This window comes from Bos indicus, chromosome 2 (assembly GCF_029378745.1).
Source record: "Bos indicus isolate NIAB-ARS_2022 breed Sahiwal x Tharparkar chromosome 2, NIAB-ARS_B.indTharparkar_mat_pri_1.0, whole genome shotgun sequence".
In the NCBI taxonomy this organism is placed as follows: Eukaryota; Metazoa; Chordata; class Mammalia; order Artiodactyla; family Bovidae; genus Bos; species Bos indicus.
The window spans coordinates 126,594,442-126,617,166 of record NC_091761.1 but is presented as its reverse complement, the minus strand read 5'-3'; the positions used below and the strand labels follow the sequence as shown (position 1 = coordinate 126,617,166).

General features: G+C 41.7%; 1 protein-coding gene across 3 annotated transcripts in view; it reads left to right on the top strand.

Moving 5' to 3' along the window:
• The first annotated feature begins 4,668 nt into the window (after positions 1-4,668).
• Positions 4,669-22,725, top strand: part of CEP85 (centrosomal protein 85) — a 36,312-nt gene continuing 18,255 nt past the window's right edge. Inside the window, exons 1-4 of one of the 3 annotated variants that reach the window (XM_019980709.2) lie at positions 4,669-4,802; positions 10,087-10,162; positions 13,279-13,431; positions 21,480-22,168. In XM_019980709.2, coding sequence (XP_019836268.2) covers positions 10,114-10,162; positions 13,279-13,431; positions 21,480-22,168 — 891 coding nt within the window. In that variant the 5' untranslated portion in view covers positions 4,669-4,802; positions 10,087-10,113. Of the gene's footprint in view, positions 4,803-4,856; positions 5,055-10,086; positions 10,163-13,278; positions 13,432-20,762; positions 20,983-21,479; positions 22,169-22,725 lie in introns of those variants that run through there. The other 2 variants (XM_070776005.1, XM_019980723.2) reach the window with 2 other exon arrangements.

Below are 22,725 nucleotides of genomic sequence, written 5' to 3'. Positions count from 1 at the left end.
CCTTCACCCCGAGGGTGGGACTAAGGTGGGGCCTGGAGGATGGTGGTGCTGGGGCCTGGCCTAGCCTGCCCAGGGCAGGGGGCCTGTAGATTGATCCTAAAGGGCAGGATTTTGGTGAATTCACTGGGGCAACCAGGGCATCTCAGGCAAAGGCCCGACCAGGCAAGGGCAGAGAGAGACTTCGCTACCCTTCTGCTTTGTCCCCACAGACCTGTAGAAAGAACAGTCTGCCTGGGAGGAATCGAGCCTGGGAGATCGCAACCCAGGAGGGCCGGGAGAGTGGCACTGGCTGGCTGGTGTTTGGGCCCATTCGATTAAGTGGTAACTGGATCATTTGGGGGCCTCCTTGGCTCCTCTTCCATATTTCCCCACTGACCTGTTCTGAGATGCCAACCCTTTCACCTCTTCCTACCATACTCTTCCCTCAATTCCAGTCTGTGTCCTCCTCCTTGACCCCTTTGCTCTGGAGAGATCTCCTCTCTCACCCCATCCTGGTTCCCTTTCTCACTCATTAAACTTTTCTCCTCCCATTCTCATCTTTTCTGCCCACCCCAGACCCATTTTCACCCAGTCTGTTTATCTCTTGTGCCAGTCTGCTTTTGTAAACCTTCCTGCTAGTCTGAAACCATCTCTCTTTTCTCCGTTTGGTGACAACCTTCCAAAGCTCTGACACTCACAGGAAAGTGAGAGTCTTCTTAGTAAGTCCATTCTTTAGAGGCAGAAGGTTCATCATCACAACCTTCTGAGCCCATGCTTCAAGAAATGGTCCTTTTGCTTAATCAAATAATGCATGCTGCTGCTGCTGCTAAGTTGCTTCAGTTGTGTCTGACTCTGTGCGATCCCATAGACAGTAGCCCACCAGGCTCCTCTGTCCCTGGGATTCTCCAGGCAAGAATACTGGAGTGGGTTGCCATTTCCTTCTCCACAAAGAATGCATAAATGACACTAAATAATCCCCAGAGTAGAGTGTTTAAGCCTAAAAAGTTTAAGCTTAATCTTTCTTCGTTTGCGGTTTCAGAGTCCAGTGCCTCCAGCCCCAGGAGTCTGGCAGGTTGGTACCCAGGGGTTGCTGTGACAAAGTTCTGATGGCTGCACCAGGATCTGGGGTGGATCTTATCTCTACTCAATAGTATGTGACTTGGGAGAAGTTATTTACCCTAAGTCTTAGCTTTCTCAGCTATACATGGCAGAGTTGTCATTTGGGGACTGTTTGTAGTCATAACGTTTTATCCCTTATCAGAACCTGAGGCTATCCAGAAATGATTTAGAGTAGGGGTTGAAATGTCAAGATACAAGGCCAGGAAGGAAATGACAAGTGAGGGGGTTGAGTGGAGTCCCCACTGAATGGAGAGTTCATCTCTGCATCTCCATCCATCTCACCCCCAGACCAGCAGTGTAACTGCCGCGCAGTTGTTGTTCAGTCACTAACATAGCCAACTCTTTGTTACCGCATGAATGGCAGCATGCCAGGCTTTCCTGTCTTTCCCTATTTCCTGGGGTTTGCTCACACTCATGTCCATTGAGTCAGTGATGCTATCCAACTGAGTACTCAGGGCCATGCAGTGAGCCCCAGGAAAGCTTTGTTGAAAGAATGCATGAATGACTTACTAAATAATCTCCAAAGTAGAGTGTTTAAGCCTAAAATGTTTCCTAGGCTCACAAAGCCACCTAATTCTGCTTTAAAATCATTTCTTTCTTTCCTGCAGGATCCTGGATGGCCATCTTTCTTCTCGTGGTGATAGGCTGGATGCTAGGATAAAATCCTATCCAGATACTCCCCCGAAGCTCTAGTCCTTAGCCTTTAGTTTAGTGGCCTGAGGCAAGGGTAGGGTGGAGGAAGATATAGGGGAAGGCAACTAGTCTGTCCTCTTGTTAGGGACCAAACAGGTTGGGGGTGAAGATGGAATCCATGTGTGACTTATTAAACTGTCTGGTAAGGATTGTAACCACTGAGTCTTGGGCAGTGTGCTTCCTCATTTCACCTTCCCTTCCTATCTCTGGAACTCTTCCAAGGGTAGGTTTGTACTGCTCAATATGGTAAGGTGTAGGCAAAGGTTATGGCCAATAAACAGCAGAGAACTTTCCTACTTTATTTGACTCCTTTTCTGTTATCAGACCACAAAGCTTCGAGGCATTATGAGGAATGGTGTGTGTGTGTGTGTGTGTGTGTGTGTGTGTGTGTACATACATGTGAGAAGTAACTTTGTTCTCTGTGGATCTCGGTTCCTCTATTTGTAAGATCAAAGAATTTGACCAGATGATCTTTGCTTCAACATGGGGACTCCATGACTCTCATTCTAGGTAAGTTGCTGGGCCATGGCCAACTGGTTCCAAGTCTCCTTTCTTCTGCAGAATGGGCAATTTCAGAACTAGGATTTAATGTGTCAAAATAGGGCTTCCCTGGTAGAGAATCTGCTTGCAATACAGGAGACCCCAGTTTGATTCCTGGGTCAGGAAAATCCCCTGGAGAAGGGATAGGATACCCACTCCAGTATTCGTGGGCTTCCCTGGTGGCTCAGATGGTAAAGAATCTGCCTGCAATGTGGGAGACCTGGGTTGGGATGATCCCCTGGAGGAGGGCATGGCAACCCACTCCAGTATTCTTGCCTGAAGAATTCCATGGACAGAGGAGACTGGCAGGCTACAGTCCATGGGGTTGCAAAGAGTCAGACACAACTGAATGACTAAGCACAGCACAGCCGGTATGAATATAATATTATTCTGATCATTATTTTCAGCCTCATTAACTCCCCTTTCCTAACAGAGGGTGGATACAGGCAACAGTGTGCTACCATTTATTCATTCAAAAACAGGTTGGAATCTACTGGGGATTCAACAGCACACAAAACACAGGCTTTGACCCTACAGAGAGGATAGTTGAAGGCAGGAAGTACCACTGCATGGTGTGAACCACAAAGCAGGACAGGCTTTAAGAAGCTGACAGAGGTGGTACTTTCACAAAATCCCAAGAAGGCCCTATGCCTATTTTGTTGTTTCATTTTTAAGATACTGCTTTTATTTGTATCTATAATCATTTTGAACTGTGGTGTTGGAGAAGACTCTTGAGAGTCCCTTGGACTGCAAGGAGATCCAACCAGTCCATTCTGAAGGAGATCACTCCTGGGTATTCTTTGGAAGGACTGATGCTAAAGCTGAAACTCCAGTACTTTGGCCACCTCATGCGAAGAATTGACTCACTGGAAAAGACTCTGATGCTGGGAGGGATTGGGGGCAGGAGGAGAAGGGGATGGCAGAGGATGAGATGGCTGGATGGCATCACCGACTCGATGGACGTGAGTTTGAGTGAACTCTGGGAGTTGGTGATGGACAGGGAGGCCTGGTGTGCTGTGATTCATGGGGTTGCAAAGAGTCGGACACGACTGAGCGACTGAACTGAACTGACTGACAATCATTTTAGAAATTAATTTCTTGGGGGAATATGTTGTTACAAGCAACTAAATTAAAAGTCTTTAACATTTCATTTGCAAAATCTTGTTATTTAATGATTTAACAGCTCCAGAAAAAATTAAGTCAAATGATCAATCCATATTATTTTTTCATGTACATAAAAATCACACACATTAAATCAGTACAATTAATTACATTTCATTGGGAATTTATATTCACTTTATGAGTCTGGAGTAGAGAGACCTTTTAAATAGCCCTGTTGACAAAGGCATTATCCCTTGCCCACATTTAAAATATATCCCAGTCAGGATTTCCCTCATGGTCCAGTAGCTAAGACTGTGCTCCCAATGCAGGGGTCCACATTTGATCCCTGGTCAGGGAACTAGACCCCATGCTGCAACTAAAGATCCCATGTGCCACAACTAAGCCACCAAATAAATAAATAAAAATATTTTAAAATAAGTAAAATAAAATATATCCTAGGGAATTCCTTGGCGGTCCAATGGCTAGGACTTGGGGCGTCTACTGCTGAGGGCTCAGTTCAATCTCTGGTAGGGTAACCAAGATTGGAACTAAGATCCTGCCAGCCACCAGCTGGGGCAAAAAAAGAAAATATCCTAAAGTATAAGGGGAAAATACCATTGACTATATTATGCTTAAATATCTCAAAAAGGAAACAGAATGAAACAAAATAAAGTTAAAAGGAAGCTATTGAACTTAAACTGTGTTGAAAATTGTGAATATTCTCTGAAATTAGAGCCAAAAATCTCCATTAAAATATAAATGAGAGGGGGGGACGTTTGAGTAGGGAGGCAAAATTGATCCCATACCCTTCAATCTGACTCCTGGTCACAGACTGACCATGGCCTGTTACGTAACCAGATCAAGTCCTGACCCTGACAAGACAGTGACCCTGATCACAACCTAATTCCTGGTCACAATGTGACCCCCTATTTCAGGTGGGAGTACTGATAGGTGGTGAGGAATGGAGTAGGCTGGGATCCCGGAATGAGCTGTGCCCAGTTTTTCAATCTGCACAGGCCCAAGAAGGCCACTTCAGGGCCCGGTGAGCAGCGCTCCGCCCAGAAGCGAGACCAGTAGAAGGGCTGAGGCGACGGCAGAGAGCGGCGACTGGCTCATGCGCAGAGAGATCCGTCCGTTCCCCGCGCCGAGGGCGGCGTGCAAGGGCGGGACACCCGCGCGGCCCTACTTCTGATTGGTCGCAGATGGGCAGAAAGGGGCGGGGCCGGGGCGGAGCGCGCGGCGCGCGGCGTGGCGGGCGTGTTAACGGCCGTTAGGCAAGCTGAGGGGGCCGAGCCGCTGTCCGTGGCAGACGTGGTCGCAGCGGTTGGTGTTTCTGAGTGAGGGGTTTTGCTGCTCGCTTTCAAGCCCACGTAAGTCCTCCTCTCTCCCGGGCCTTCGTTGGACTGACAAACCCTGTGCCCTCCTTGGAGAACCCCGGCAGAGCCTCGGGCACGGTCGACCTGCCTCCGTGGGGGCCGAGGGAGAGCGAAGAGCATGCGCAGAGCGGCTGAGCTGCCCGCCTTGGGTCTCTCACGCCCCGGCTTTCTGAAATAACGCCCCCCGCTTTCATCGCCTTGCTCTCTCCATCCCTCATTCCACAGCAATTGCGGGACCTCTGTGAGGTACAGTCCCGGTCCCGGTCGCCAGGGCACGGCGGGAGGGACGTTCCTTGCCCTCTAGGAGCGCGTAGCCCTGCGAGAGTAGACGTCAACCGGGTGGTTGTGCCGGGTGGAGAAGTACGGAGCGCGGAACCCTAGGCACCAACAGGTCTGAGGGGGCGGGGAGCCCTCCCCGAGGAAGCGAAGTTTGAGCCAAGATTTGGAGCATGAATAGAGAAGGAAGGCCGGAGGGACCGAGAGCGCTCGTGAAGGCGCTGGGATGGAATTTCTGAGCTGGCACTGTTTTGCTTCCCCCTCCACAAGCTATTTAACAGTGTCTGGAGACGTTTTGGGTTCTCACAACTCTGGGATTGTTCCTGGCATCCCATGGGTAGATAGATGTCAGGGGTGCTGCTGAACAGCCTGCAGGACAGCCCTACATCAAAGACTTACCGACTCCAGTGTCAGTAGTACCAGGATTGAGAATCCCTGCTATAGACAGGGAGGAGCTGGTTCTCTGGATGCACATAAAGTGTGTTGAAGCTTATTTATTCAGTAGAGGGTGGTCAGCACATTAAACGGAAGGATCAGAACCCTGTTTGTCCTCTGCACCAGTCTACTTCCACCACATGGCACAGAGCCAGGCAAATAGGCACTCAGTAAATTTTGGTTGATGAATTGAATACTGTGTGCTAGGAAGGGAGGGGTGGTGATACAAGGACGATTAAGATAACCATGCTTCATTTCTTGCCCTTAGGCCTTGTATGTTTTATAATAATTTGATGGTGTGGTGTGTTTCAGGACTCCTTTGTAAAGGCAACATCTTGGCTCTTTAGATCTGGTTCGATGAATGATCAAGGCGATGGAAATAGTGTAATGCTGTGAGATTCTTAGTGTGTATGTGTCAACTGTATGTATCCCTTCAAATCCTCTCCGGTCTTGATGTGGTTCTCTCAACAGCTGCCAAATGTATTCCACACTAAGATTATAATTCTTCAAAGGAGGAATACTTAACAACAGTCAAAATCTAGTTCTTGGATAGCAACTTGGGAAATAGAGCTTGGGTGGTGACCAATGACAAAATGAAGAAATTATATGAGCTGCCCCAGCTCCTAAGTGCTTTGGGACTTGCAGCTCTGGCTGTGTCTGAGACAGAAACTCCAACTTGTGGTGGCTTAGTAACTACCTCATAGGTTTGATGTGAGTATTAAACATAAGACATGATACTATAGAATCTTTAGCACAGTGCTTGATGGGTAGTAAGGACTGGCATACCTCAGAGATATTGTGGGTAGGGTTCCAGACCACCAGAATAAATGGAGTCACACAAATTTTTTTGGTTTCTCAGTATGTATATGTTATGTTTATACTTTACTGTAGTCCATTAAGTATGCAATAGCATTATGTCTTTTAAAAATGTACACGCCTTTATTAAAAAATACTTTATTGCTAAAAAATGCTAACCATCATCTAAACCCTCAGTGATTTGTAATCTCTGCTAATTTGCCAGTAGAGGATTCTGCCTTGATGTTAATGGCTGATGACTGAATGAGGTGATGGTTGCTGAATGTTGGGGTGGCTGTGGCAATTTCTTAAAATAAGACAACAGTGAAGTTTACTGCATTGATTGACTTTTCCTTTCACAAACAATTTTTCTGTAACATGTAAAGCTGTTTAATGGTATTTTCCCCATGGTGGAACTTCTTTCAAAACCAGTCAGTCCTCTCAAACCCTGCTACTGCTCTATCAACTAAGTTTATGTAATATTCTAAATCCTTTGTTGTCATTTCGACAGTCTTGACAGCATCTTGACTGGAAGTAGTTCCATCTCAAGAAACCACTTTCCTCATCCATAAGAAGCATCTCTTCATCTTTTAAAGTTTTATCATGAGATTGCAGTAATTCAGTCACATCTTCAGGCTCCACGTCTAATTTTAGTCCTCTTGCTAGTTCTACTACTCCTGCAGTTACAATAGTAATATCAAAGTTCACTAATCACAGCTCCCCATAACGGATATAATAATGTTGAAAAAGCTTGGAATATTGCAAGAATCACCAAAATGTGACACACAAAGTGAGCAAATGCTGCAGGAAAAAAATGGCATCCATAGACTTGCTTGACACCAGAGTTGCCACAGATCTTCAGTTTGTTAAAAAAATGGAATCTGTGAAGCTCAGTAAAGTGAAGTGCAATAAAAAAAAGACGTATGCTTGTACTTACTACATGTTGAATTTGTTGAATGAATTGTTCTGTAGTTTAAACAGCTTTGAAAGTAGAAATTATCAGTGTTGGGTTCTTTTCTTCTGTCTGCCTGCATTCATTTTTACCTCTCTTGGCTGTATAATTGGCTATTTGTATTACTTCTTATGCATTCATTTCTCTCACTTTTATCTCAAGAAGTCTGTCTCTTTCAAATGTCTCTAAAAATTTCCACCAGTAGCCCATCTACTTGTAAACTTAAGTAGGAAGAAGTTAAGAATTATTTATTCTGTATTGTATTACTCCTTATGGGAGTTTTTTTGAGATTTAATTCACATAAAATTCAGTTTTACGTGTGTGCAATTCAGAGGTTTTAGTGTACTCACAAGCTTGCACAGCCATCATCACTATCTAATCTCAGCATTTTGTTCAGGCTGGTCAGAAACTCCCTGCCCTCCTCTTATTCCCCAGCAACCACTCATCTACTGTCTTTATGGATTTTCCAGTTCTGGACACTTTGTATAAATGGATTCATACAATATATGGCCTTTTGTACTTGTCCTCCTTTACTTAATATATTATTTCCAGTGTTCATCCATGTTGTAGCAGGTATCAATACTTCATTCCTTTTTTGCTGCCTACTAATATTCCATTGTATGAATATACCACATTTTATTTGAAAAAGAAAGTGAAAGTCGCTCAGTTGTGTCCAACTCTTTGCAACCCCATGGACTATATAGTTCATGGAATTCTCCAGGCCAGAATACTGGAGTGGGTAGCCTTTCCCTTCTCCAGGGGATCTTCCTGACCCAGGAATCGAACCAGGGTCTCCTGCATTGCAGACTGATTCTTTATGAATTGAGCTGTGATGGAAGGCCACGTTTTATTTATCCATCAGCTAATGGACATTTCTTTCCACTTTTTGGCCACTTCATAATGCTGCTATGAAGATTAATGTACAAGATTTTGTGTTGACATACATTTGGAGCTGCTGAGTCATAGGATAAATCCATGTTTTAACTGAGAATTCTTTTGTTATCCCATTTTCAACTCCTCTGAATTTGGAAAGGTTTCAGAATTTAATGGGCCAATCTTTATTTTAAAAAAGGGGATGATATTGACCAGTATCACTAGTAGGTAGATCATCCTTCGGTGTCACTGTAAAACACTGAATAATACTAGCCATAAATGGAAACTGTTTAACTGCACAAAGTTTCTCTTACCCAGTATGTGGAGACCTGGGATTTCAGGGGATCGTACAATTTCTGTTGTAGATGCAGTGAATTAGGGTTTGTTGTTACTAAGAAAAAACTGCAGAGGTCAGTAAAGCACATTAGGGAAAACGTACCGTATAGCCTTTTTTTTCCTTCCAAAGTTAAATTTCACCTCTAAGAATTGTGTTCTGTGGATAGAGTTTGTCCCAAACTCTGAAAGTCAGTCACTTCCGACTCTTTGCGACCCATTTTGCACTGCAGGTGGATTCTTTAACAGCTGAGCCACAAGGGAAGCCCAAGAATACTAGAGTGGGTAACCTATCCCTTCTCCAGGGGATCTTCCTGACCCAGAAAATGAACCATGGTCTCCTGTATTGCAGGTGGATTCTTCACCATCTGAGCTATCACGGAAGCCCCATGGGCTCTTATAAATTCAAAGTTTCTAAATTGATAATTTATCTTCCAGGAATTGTACTTTTTCACTTTCTATTAACATAAAATGTTAATATGCCAAGTATAATAAAAGCATTAATAAAACACTTAATATGTATCAGACACCATTGTAAGTTAATCCTAAATGAGAACAAATTAGGTCCTGTTTTTATCCTCATTTTTATAGGAAGGAGCTGAGGCACAAAGATAATAAGAAATTTGCCCAAGATTACACAGCTAATACATTGCTCATTTGTTGTTCAGTTGCGTCCAACTCATTGTGATCCCATGGATTATAGCATGCCAGGCTTCCCTGTCCTTGACTGTCTCCTGGAGCCTGCTCAAACTCATGTCCATTGAGTTAGTGTTGCCATCCATCTATCTGATCCTCTGTTGCCCCCTTCTCCTCCCACCCTTAGTCTTTCCCAGCATCAGGGTCTATTCCAATGCATTGGCTCATGTCCAACTTCAAACCTGAGCTGTCTGATTGAGAGTCAGTGCTCTGAGCCACTTCTCTTACTCTGTGCTGCCTCTCAAGTACTATACATACACAAGATATTATTTGCTATTATTAGTTACAGCTAATTAAAGCTTTTGTTTGTACAACTAGTAATCAGACTTACACTGAATTCTTAGATCCTACCATTAGAAAAAGTATAAATGTTTTATTTAAGTAATGGGGAAATGGGAAGAAAATCTCATGTTCCCAGCTGAGGATTGGAGTTCTGCTTTTGACCAAGAATTCTGTCCATCATTGTACATCATATGACTAACTTTCATTACTGGAGGAATCAGGGAATTCATTTTATGTTCATCAGGATTGAAGCTATAATACTTTGCTGTTGTTTTGGTTACTTAGTTTTTTTCCTACCTCACTCTTCCATCCCATTCCAGCAGGTAAGAATATCTTTGGCAGCTTTTTAATTAAAGTAATATTATTTTTAATTTTTGCAATAATCAGAAGGGTTCTAGACCTTATAGGATCAGTATTGAGAATCTCTGTTTGGTTCTAGGTGTTTTCTTCTTGCTTTGGGAGAAGTAGAGTGAAATATTGGGAGTTGCTTTGCCTTAAAAAAATATCCTTAGGAGTAAAACATGTGGAAGAATACTTGAATACTTTATATGCATTTGGCAGTTTCAGCTGAATGGGAATGAATTACAGGGAATTAAAAGATAATGGAGAGATCTGACTGCTTCCTTTATTTTACAGCTGGCTCAAGTAACTGTGTTCGTGGCCATGCAGGATAAATACCCAAGTGAGAGGATCTCTCATGCCACCTCACCAGGTGAGTAGTCAAAGTTTTCTGGATTAAATTCTGACCATTGGTCTGTTATTTTATAACAGAAATTTCCTTAAAAGGAAATACTGAACAAACAAGCATCCACTGAAATGCTGGTACCAAAAGAACAAAAATGATGTGGGGCTACATTGAATAGAAAAATAGATCTCTCTGAGAGAATAACTATGTATCTCTCGTGCTACGTGGCTTCCAACAAGACCACGTGATTGATTATTGAAGGGGGCATATAAAGGATTGGAACAAAACACGACTTTGGAACATAGTTCCATTTGAAATCAGAGAAACAAGCATAAATTACTGTGGTCTATGTTGTCTTTGTAGTCCTGTGGGTGGGTCAGTCATCTGCTAGCCCACAAAGATTGGAATTCTTGGATGCCAGCAGTCTCACTTATGATGTCACTAGAGACTCAGAAATTTATCTCTAGAATGGATTTAAAGGATTTTGAAAGCTCAGTTGATATCCTAAGTTACTATGTTAAAAGTATATATGTATATTTTATATATATATTAAAAACATGTAAATATGTATATACACTCAATAGACAACATTAAGTGAAGGGCTTCCCATGTGGCTCTGCTGGTGAAGAATCCACCTGCAATGTGGGAGACCTGGATTCAATACCTGGGTTGGGAAGATCCCCTGGAGAAGGGAAAGGCTACCCACTTCAGTATTCTTGCCTGGAAAATTCCATGGGCAGAGGAGCCTGGAAGGCTCATACACACTCAATAGGCAACATTTAAGTAGATATGGTATATTCAAATAGGAAGTACCATTTTAGAAAAATAACTTTTGCATTCTGGTACATTTATGAAGAAAGAATACATTTATGGAACTAATGATATGTTTTCTTTAACTTTAAAAACCTTACAGTGCCTTATAACAGACATTTTGACAGGTATGTTATTTTCTTCTAGGCATATGGCCTTGCATATAGTAAGCACTTTGAAAAAATTCAAGAGTCATTCAGCAAATATTTATTGAACATCTGCTATGCACTGTCTTAGGACTAAATGTACAGTTTCTTAGGACAGCTATGTATAGTGCAAGTTTTGGAATGCAGCAGTTCCTGTCAGCTCACTGCCTTTCTGTGCATTGTTCACTGTGGTCTCTTGTTTGATTGATAATAGGACACATGGCATAACACAGAACTCACACACTTCAGATAATCAGTCTCTGTAATTGTACCAAAGCACGCTTTCATTTCAGCAAATCTTTCTTTTAGAATTGATATTTGGAGTGGCTGACTAGGAAGATGGTAGAAGTGAAGAAAAAGATTAGTAGTAGTAACAGGAAGTGGTTTCCAAGATGAGGCCCTCAATGGATTTTTCACTGTTTCAAAAAACATGATAAATTATACACTTACTGGAGAGAGAATGCCATATAGACTCACCAGGAAGTCAAATTTCTTTGCTTCTGGCTAGAATTTTGTTAATTTAGTATAGTAACACTGGCTAATCTTATGCTGATCAGAGGCTTTAATTTTTGGCTGTGTTTTCTACTAAAGATTATTACAGATTACTGTGTATATATAGATGCTTTCAAATCAGACAGTCCCCTGAGACCCAAAGAATAAAAGGAGTTCTTGGGGAAAGTGAGAATATCTTCAGTAGAAAGTAAAAGTAAGGGTAGCGAAAAAAGAAGCAAAAGTAGGTTGGTTCAGAAGGTGGGAGAAGCACTAAATTCAAATATCATTTGCTTCCCACTAGATCATAGAGTGTGTAGAAACATATTTTACACACTCAGATTCTGACACTTCAAATGGATAAGCAGCTGCCATTACCTGTTTGTTTACATGGATCATCTCAGATAAAGTTTAGAAAAATTACAGTGATTTTTAAAAAATAATTTGAATTTAATTCTTTTTTTTAATGAATTTAATTCTTTGCTAATATGTTCTTAAATCAAGTATTTATTGAACAATTCCTATCTACCAAGCCTCAAACAGCAAGCTGACAAAGTCAGATAAATTTCATCAGTCTTGTTTCATCTTACCTGCTCAGAAATTTTAGTAGTTCCTCTGCATTGCCTCCCAGAACCCTTCAGATTAACTTGTAAGACTTGCCTTGATCTGGATTCACTCTGCCCAGAAGGATACCCTGATTCATTCCCAAGTGGTGATTTACAAAGGACACTGGATTGCATGTTACCCTGTGGAGCATTTAGAAACATATGGGGGTATTTTCAGGTTTCACAGTGATGGTGGGATGGAGTGAGGTCTGTTACTGGCATTTAGGGGATGGGGAAGGACTAGGGATGCTTAACCATCCTGTAGTAGGTAGAGTATACATTGAAGAATTGTCAGACCCAGAATGCCAAGAGCACCTGTTGAGAAACCCTGCAAGAGGGAAAAATGTGGGTATTGAAATCAGAATAACATGGGTTCAAATCTCAGTTGTATCCTCTGTAAAATAGGGATTATAATACTTTTCACTAAGTAGGTAGATGAGACCATGTCTGTAAAGTGCCGTGGCTTCTAGATTTCAAAGAATGGAGCCGCTGTTAACTATTACTGTCTCAGTACTCTTGGATCCTTGGTAGGTCTTTTTTTGTGTCTTTGAACATTCTCATCTCTTATGCTATTTCCATTTAGACTTAACTAATTCAAGGACTTCCCTGGTGGTTCAGTGGTTGAGAATCTGCCTTGCAATGCAGGGAACATGGGTTCGATCCCTAGTTTGGGAACTAAGATTCCACATGCCTTGGGGCAGCTGAACCTGTGTGCCACAACTGCTGAGCCCTAGTGTCTAGAGCCCGTGCTCTGAGACAAGAGAACCCACTGCAAGGAGAAGCCCAGCACCACAACTAGAGAGTAGCCCCTACTCGCCACAACTAGAGAAAGCCCACCTGCAGCAATGAAGAGTCCCCATGCCACAACAGAGACCCCGTGCAGCCATGAATGAATGGATGAATGCCTAATTTTAAAAAACATCATTAAAAAAAAATAAAGTTAACTAATTCAGAGTAGCTGAAATAGGCACAGGAGGAAGAAAGGGGTGAGGTATGGCTCTTCTCTCACAGGTTTAAGTGATTTTTTTTAAAAAGTTTTGTGGTATTATACAAGCTGATTAACATTAACAGTGGGAAATGCTGGTTGTTTCAGGTTCCAGCGTGATTCAGAAGGGCAGTTCCCTGGGGACTGAATGGCAGACCCCAGTTATCTCAGAGGCCTTTCGGAGCCGCTTCAGTCGTTGTTCAAGTTTAGCTGACAGTGGGGACACAGCCATTGGCACATCGTGCTCGGACATCGCAGAGGGTAAGTTTGAATTAATGATTTGATTACCAAAATATGTTGTCGTTTTCAAATTGTATTTCAGGTGTATTGTCATTTCCAGAATATTCATAAGTCAATTTACTCAGAGTGTGCTTGATTCTTCCTATGCTATTCTCGTCACAACTGGTCCCTTCCTTTCAACTTCTGCTGTTTGTCCTGCCTAAACAGCTTCCTAATAGGTTTCTTGGCATCAGGTCTTTCCCTCTCCTGCCAGATTAATCTTAAATCCTGATTTCATAGTTTCCTTTCCTGAAAATCCTCAACTGTTTCTGTTACTTGGAGGATAAAGGTCAGAGGCTTCAATTCTGTGATCTGTCCCTGTCCCATTCACACTTTTTGTTTGTTTGTTTGTTTGTTTTTGGCTGTGCTAGGTCTTCGTTGCTGCATGGGCTTTTCTCTAGTTGTGGAGAGCAGAACTTACTTTCTAGTTGCGGTACATTGGCTTCTCATTACAGTATCTTCCCTTGTTGGAGAGCATGGGCCCTAGGGTGTGCCAGCTTCAGTAGTTGCAGCTCCAGGGCTCTAGAGCACAAGCTCAGTAGTTGTGGGCACATGGGCTTAGTTGCTCAGTGGCATGTGGAATCTTCCTGGACCAGGGATTGAATCCTTGTCTCCTGCATTGGCAGGTGGATTCTTTACCACTGAGCCACCAGGGAAGCCCCAGACATATTTCTTACTGTCCTCAGGTATGTTGTCTTAACTATGCTATGAAAGCACAGAAAGCACAGAACTACTGTTTTTTTTTTTTTGATACCTGAGCTCTTTCCTTCTTTAATCTGGACCCATTTGTGCTATTCTCATCTTCTCTTGCCCCTCCCAGCTATGTTGATCTTATTTTTCATGATTTAGTGAAGTGTCTTGACCAAACTTTGCACATCTCTTTCTCCCATTACTGATCTTCCTTTTTGCAATCTTATACTTTATTTTTTCTGCCATATTTTTTCTGCCACTGGTTTTTGCACTTAAGTAATAGCTGTTAGGCTGCTTTGTAAATAATATATCCCAATAAAAAATTAAAAAGAAAAAACAGCAAAAAGCTGTAAGGTTGTACTTTACAAGATTTTTTTTTTTCTTTTCATTTAGATGGTGGGTTCCTAGGAGGACAGAAAATCTAGTGATAATAATTAACTACTGTTTATCAAATACTTTATGATGAATACTGCACTTAATTTTTTTTCATTAATACCATTAAGAACTCTATGCATTTTTTTTTTAAGCACTGGGTCTTAGTTTTGGCACTTGAGATGTTTAGTTGTGACATATGAGATCTAGTTCCCTGACCAGAGAACAAACCCTGGCCCCCTGCAATGGGAGCATGGAGTCTTAATCACTGAATCAACAGGGAAGTCCCAAGAGATATTTTATTTCCAATCTACAAATGAGAAAGCTGAATTTCAAGAGTGATTAAATGAGCTGATTAAAGTCACAAAACAAATTACTTTGGTACTTTATCAGATGTCACACCCACTTGGATGGCTATAATCAAAAAGATAATAAGTGTTGGTGGGAATGTAGAGAAACTGGAGCCTGTACATTGGTGGTGGGAATGTAAAATGTTGCAGCTGCTTTGGAAAGCTGTTTGGCAGTTCTTTAAAAGATTAAACATAGAGTTGCATCATGGCTCAGCTACTCCTGGGTATATATACTCAAGAGAAGATGAAAACATACATCCACACAACTTGTACACAAATGCTCATAGCAGCATTAGTTAATAATAATAACCGAAAAATGGAAACAACCCAATGTATCAGTTAACAAATAGATGAATAAAATGTTGTATTATATTATAGAATACTGTGGAGCAATAAAAAGAAATGAAGTATGAATACACCCCACAAACTGGATGAACTTTAAAAATCCAGTGCTGAGTAAAAAAAGCCATGCTGAGTAAAAAAAGCCAGACACAAAAGACCACATATTATATGATTCCATTTTTAAGTGTCCAAAATAGGCCAATTTATATAGAGACAGAAAGGAGATTTAGTGGTTGCCTAAGGCTATGACGGAGAAGGCAGTGGCACCCCACTTCAGTACTCTTGCCTGGCAAATCCCATGGACGGAGGAGCCTGATAGGCTGCAATCCATGGGGTCGCTAAGAGTCGGACACGACTGAGCGACTTCACTTTCACTTTTCACTTTCATGCATTGAAGAAGAAAATGGCAACCCACTCGTGTTCTTGCCTGGAAAATCCCAGGGACAGGGGAGCCTGGTGGGCTGCCGTCTGTGGGGTCGCACAGAGTCGGACACAACTGAAGTGACTTAGGAGCAGTAGCAGCAGCAAGGCTATGAAGTTAGAGTAAATGCAGCATGACCTCTAGAGGGTAAAAAGGTTTCTTTGGTGATGATGAAAATGTTCTAAACTTGATTGTAGTGATGGTCACATAATTCTGTGAATATACTAAAAAAACATTGAATTGTGTGTCTTAAGTGGGTGAAAATTGTATGGTATGTGAACTATATCTCAGTAAAGCTGGTTTTTTTTTAAAAAACAAACAAATGTTTGGGAAAAAATCTTCTATTTTGAAGAGTAAAATACTAGTACTGACTCCTGGGCACCTGGCATTTGATTTGATAACTATGTGTATATGGGCACAGTGTCAATAAATATTGAGTAAATGGAATAATAGATTTTAATAGACAGGACTTTAAAAATCACTTAATCCAGTTCATTTTTGCAAATGAGTAACAAAAATTCCACACAGGGTTAAGTAACTTGCCTAATGTCACACAGCTAATTATCAAATTCAGGTCTCCCACCTGTAGTATTCTTTCCATCACTTGTGTAATCAAAAGTATTACTGTCAATGTACTTAGGACTTGTTAAGGTTTTGTCTACATGGGCAGTCATAGGATCTTTTTCATTTTGACTAAATAATTGAGTTTTGAAAAATCAAACAGTTGTCTAGATTTTTCCCCCTGTTGAATTGACTGGCTGTATCTCATCCAGTAAAATTGTTAGATAGATTGTGTGTAACTCTGCATGCTTTTTATATCTTTGGGGAAATTATATTTCCTTCCTAGTGCATTTTTATTTTTAATTTTTTTGTCTGAGTGTGTGGCTTGTTACCACAATTGATCTCAGTTACCCGACCAGAGATCAAACTTGGGTCCCCAGAGGTGAAAGCTCAGGGTCTTAACCACTGGACCACTAGGGAATTGCCAGTTATGTGTTCTTTTTTAAATTATAGTAGTCTTGACATGGTGGCCAAAGCCATTGATCTAGAAGTTTCTTTTAAAAGGATCTAAGGTTTCTTTTCTGCCATGTTATATACTGTGGTCTTAATTTTATTTTTTGCTTATTTTGTTCATGGCTATATCTTGGTTTATTTGGAGCCCAGGTGACAAGAACATTTGTGACTGGTATAAAATATAGTTCATTAGGTGTTCTTTCTTTCTATTTAAAGATTTTTTTATTTTATAATGGAGTGCAGCTGATTTACAATGTTGTGTTAATTTCAGGTGTATGGCAAAGTAATTCAGTTAAATATACACATATATCTATTCTTTTTCATATTCATTTCCCATTTAGAATATTATAAAATATTGAGTAGAGATCGCTGTGCTATACAGTAGGTCCTTGTTGATTACAATAGTATGTTAATCCCCAAATCCTAATTTTTCCCTCCTCTTCACCTTTCCCGTTTGGTAACCGTAAATTCATTCTCTAAGACTATGAGTCTATTTTCTGTTTGTAAATAAGTTTATCTGTATGATTTTTTTAGGTTCCACATATAAGTGATATTATATGATATGATATGTATCTTTGTCTGACTCAGTATGATAATCTCCAGGTCCATTCATGTTATTGCAAATGGCTTTATTTCATTTTTCTTTCTTTTCTTTTTTATGGTTAAGTAATACTCCATTGAATATATGTACCACATCTTTATTCATTCATTTGCTGATGGACATTTAGGGTTTTTTGTTTCATTTTGCTTTTCCTGGTTGTTCTGTGCAACTTGTAGGATCTTAGTTCCCCAACTGAGGATTGAACCCAGGCCTCTGCAGTGAAAGCCTGGAGTCCTAACCATTGAACTGCCAGGGAATTCCCCATTTAGGTTTTTGATTCTACCCTTCACTAAGGTGTTTTACCTTGAAGATTCTCAAGGGACAGGATAGAGGTAGATACCTGAGAGCTCAGAAGTCTTTCAGTTTTTTGATAAAGACTGAAATCATCACTGGCTTATTTCAGACTACCGAACTTCATAAACCAGTAAGGGATATAGGAGAAGTGACCAAAATTTAGCAATAGCTAAGTCTGCCCCTTACCAAGAAAGGACGGTTGCTAGAAAGAATGAATTGTTTTTGGTGAGGGGTGGGAGTTGAGGGCCAGGGAGTATGTTTGAGGAAAGGAGAGGTTTAGAGATATATCCTTGAAGTGGCAAAAACCCAATGATTTGGTGAATTGTTCAGTTCAGTTGCTCAGTTGTGTCCAACTCTTAGTGACCCCATGAATTGCAGCACTCCAAGCCTCCCTGTCCATCACCAACTCCTGGAGTTCACTCAAACTCATGTCCATCTAGTCAGTGATGCCATCCAGCCATCTCAACCTCTGTCGTCCCCTTCTCCTCCTGCCCCCAATCCCTCCCAGCATGAGAATCTTTTCCATTGAGTCAACTCTTCGCGTGAGGTGGCCAAAGTATTGAAGTTTCAGCTTTAGCGTCAGTCCTTCCAGTGAACACCCAGGACTGATCTCCTTTAGAATGGACCAGTTCGATCTCTTTGCAGTCAAGGGACTCTCAAGAGTCTTCTCCAGCACCACAGTTCAAAACCATCAATTCTTCGGTGCTCAGCTTTCTTCACCATCCAACTCTCACATCCATACATGACCACTGGAAAAACCATAGCCTTGACTAGATGGACCTTTGTTGGCAAAGTAATGTCTCTGCTTTTGAATATGCTATCTAGGTTGGTCATAACTTTCCTTCCAAGGAGTAAGCGTCTTTTAATTTCGTGGCTGCAGTCACCATCTGCAGTGATTTCGGAGCCCAAAAAAATGAAGTCTGACACTGTTTCCACTGTTTGCTCATCTGTTTCTCATGAAATGAGGGGACCAGATGCCATGACCTTCGTTTTCTGAATGTTGAGCTTCTCTTTCACTTTCCTCTTTCACTTTCCTCTTTCCTCTTTCACTTTCATCAAAAGCCTTCTTAGTTCCTCTTCACTTTCTGCCATAAAGGTGGTGTCATCTGCATATCTGAGGTTATTGATATTTCTCCCGGCAATCTTGATTCCAGCTTGTGCTTCTTCCAGCCCAGCATTTCTCATGATGTACTCTGCATATAAGTTAAATAAGCTGGGTGACAATATACAGCCTTGATGTACTCCTTTTCCTATTTGGAACCAATCTGTTGTTCCATGTCCAGTTCTAACTGTTGCTTCCTGACCTGCATACAGGTTTCTCAAGAGACAGGTCAGGTGTTCTGGTATTCCTGTCTCTTTCAGAATTTTCCACAGTTGATTGTGATCCACACAGTCAAAGGCTTTGGCATAGTCAATAAAGCAGAAATAGATGTTTTCCTGAAACGCTCTTGCTTTTTCGATGACCCAGCGGATGTTGGCAATTTGATCTCTGGTTCCTCTGCCTTTTCTAAAACCAGCTTGAACATCTGGAAGTTCACGGTTCATATATTGCTGAAGCCTGGCTTGGAGAATTTTGAGCATCACTTTACTAGCGTGTGAGATGAGTGCAATTGTGCGGTAGTTTGAGCATTCTTTGGCATTGCCTTTCTTTGGGATTGGAATGAAAACTGACCTTTTCCAGTCCTGTGGCCACTGCTGAGTTTTCCAAGTATGCTGACGTATTGAGTGCAGCACTTTCACAGCATCATCTTTTAGGATTTGAAATAGCTCATATTAAAAAAATCACATATCTCATATGCTAAATTTGAATAGCCTTTGAAAATTATAGAAGATAGTGACCCTTTTGAAAATGTGTTGCTGTTTTGTTTCAAAATGCTCTGAAACACAATCCAGACTTTAATGTAACTTGACATTTTATAGTACTTTCTCGGAATCACACAATTTCCTTAATGTAAATAGATAAACCCAGTAGATAAATGACAAGTGCTGACAGACTTCATTTCATCATCCATAGATGGACCATACTCACCAGAAAATTAGAGAAACAATATTCTTTTGGGGCAGTTGGTACCTTTCTTTGTGACTTAGGTTTTGGCATTACTCCTTTGGGCATTATGGGCTCAAAACTGAATTTGGTGAGATGTGAGAGAGCGTGGTGCCGTGGATGGAGGATGGAAGAAGGTGTTGCCGAGTTCAGCGTAGTAGTAGCCCTCATAACCAAAATCTTACTGTCTTCTCTTCCATTATTATATTTGGAGAGTGGGGACCCTTGATGAGAGAATGTTATGGTATCACTATGGAAGATTTCAAGGAGAGAGCTTTCTAGTCTTAGAATCTTCATCACCACCAGTCTACCTTAACCCTGTGACTAGTTCTGGATTTAAGTTTCAGGACATCACAAATAGTGTCCTTTGACTCTTGAAATGTCCTTCTTTCTTGGTCCTGAGAAGCTGATGCATGTCATCAAAAATTACTGGTTGGTTTGCTTCTGGTTTGTTTTTACTATGGTATTTTATATAGCCCCACGATCATCTGAGTAGAGGAAATTAGATACTCTGCATACATTATAAGGGATAATTTGGCTTGCTTGTTTTTAAAGAACTGCTTACAAATGCATATGAGAAGATGATAGCAGATCTATACCCATTTAATTCTGGAAAAGGTTAGTCCTCATTGGCTGAGTGTGTTCTGTGTTGGTTGATGGAAAATGGAACAAATTGGGGATCTATTCTTCTCCACAGTAGATGTTGCTTAGTTTGGAAAGACTATTGGACACAGTTGAGAAAGAGAGACGCTTCTGTTCCTCGTCCCCCTCTCTTGGTTCCCTGCCTGCTGAAGGCAATAGGTGTGTTTCCTCATATTCCTGCCTGTACTTTGCTTGTGGCCCTCTGCCCTGTGTTAGTTCTGTGACCTTGTAGTCCTCTTCACAGTAGCACTTGAAAGTTGGAAATAGTAAAAATGTGAACCTTCTGCAGCAGAGCCAATCGGAGAGTTGTCTCTCAAGACTAGGCAGGAGCTAAAGGAAACATAAATCCAGTCTCAAGGAAAGTGAAAAATCACAGTTATGTACAAACAAGGGGGTAAATAAAAGGCAAAGTAAAAAATAAGAGGATTTCAGTGTTTACCAGTTGAGAGTGCTCACTGTGCTAGAATGAAACCTGAGAGTTGCTAAGAATAACTTGACATATCCTGGCAGTCAGGTCTGGCGTGTGGGAGAGAGAGCAGAATCCTGATTCAGATGCAGTGCTCCCTGCCCCAGACACAAAGCAGCACTATCCAGTTTGCCTTATTCTTTGCATAGTTTAGATCCATTGTTCACCTTTGCTGTGGAGCTTTTGGAGATCAAAGAAGATTCCAGCAGCCCTTGGAAAAGACATTTTTATTAGATTGGATTATAGCTTAGAGTCGCCCAGCTCTTGGAAGAGTAGGACCTAATCCAGTTCCCTTAAGTAAGTGATTTTTTTTTTTTAAGTTCAGTTTTCAGCTTTATTGACTGGCAGGATTTTAGCTGTGTCCGACTCTTTGCAACCCCGTGGAGTGTAGCCCACCAGGCTCCTCCGTCCATGGGATTCTTTGGGCAAGAATACTGGAGTGGGTTGCCATTTCTTTCTCCAGGGGATCTTTCCAACCCAGGGATCGAACCCAGGTCTCCCGCATTGGAGGCAGACACTTTAACCTCTGAGCCACCAGGGAAGCCCTTTCAAATACAAAGGACAGTATAAATTAAAAGTGAAGCCAATGTTACCTTTCTTTGGTTTGCCTTGGGAATGGCATTTGAGATCCTAGAACACACATCTCCCATTTAGGCTGCTATATTTTTCTGCCTGATACTTGTGAAAGTGCCCTCTCTGCCTGCTCTCGGGCAGAGAATGTCTGGCATAGCAGCCAAACTCAAAAAAAGCTTGCTGCTTTGATTTTGACTTACGGAAGACTATTCTCTCCACAGATTTTTGCAGTTCAAGTAGCAGTCCTTCTTTCCAGCCCATCAAAAGCCACGTAACCATTCCAACAGCCCATGTGATACCTTCTACTTTGGGGACCTCTCCTTCCAAGCCAAATTCTGCTGCCGGATCCTCTACCAAACTTCCTTTGTCAGGGTTGGCTGAAAGTGTGGGGATGACAAGAAATGGAGACCTCAGTTCAATGAAACGTTCTCCAGGCCTTTCTAGAGATTTCATGTATCTTTGTGGTGCTGCTGGAGAAAATGGAGTTGAGCAATCCTGGTTTCCAGCAGTGGGCCATGAAAGAGAAGAAGAAGCGAGAAAGTTTGATGTTCCCAATATGGAGTCTACCCTCAATCAGTCGGCAATGCTGGAGACACTTTATTCAGATCCCCACTACCGAGTCTACTTCCACAACCCAAGAACCGACACAAACAAGGAGCTATACAAAGGGTTGCCTGAGACCAAGAAGGCACCGGGCAGCGGGGCAGTATGTGAGCGGAATGGACCACACCCTGGCAGCAGTGGGGTTCTTCCTTTGGGACTCCAGCCTGCTCCTGGGCTCTCCAAGCCTCTACCTTCTCAGGTGTGGCAGCCGAATCCTGACCCTTGGCATTCCCGCGAGCGATCTTGTGAGCTCAGCACTTGTCGGCAGCAGCTGGAGTTGATCCGTTTACAGATGGAGCAAATGCAGGTAGAGGCCTTTCTTTCCTTGGACTTTGCAGTTTCTGTGCTTATCTTAGAACTATATAGGTTTTCTTATAAGTTTTGACTCCAAAGAAAGTGTTTGTAAAAAGGAGGGAAGATGTTTGTAGATAGGCAATCTTGTGAATGTCATCAAATCTGTTGGTTCTAAACACCAGATTGGTTCTCCAAAGCAGAGGGTTACAAAGAGAAACCCAGAAGTAGGACACTAACACTGATTATGTGTTATGTACTTACATAACAGTCACTAGGCTAGGTACTTTAACATACAGAATCTTATTTGATCCTTACTCTGATGAGGTAAATGTAGAAATTTACCAGGTTCTTGGAATAACTAATCTGTCCAGAGACACAGAGCTGGTTTAAGTGGCAGAGCTCTAGGGTTCAAAACTATCTTTTATTCCCGTATTCTTTCCACTGTACTACTTTTGTGTTTGTTGTTTTGTTTTGTTTTGTTTTTTGAAAGTTCTTGTACTTACTAAGAATGGGGAGAAAGGAAGCAAGACACATTCTCCTTTCCTGGTTGGTGAGGGCATCTTAGCTTCT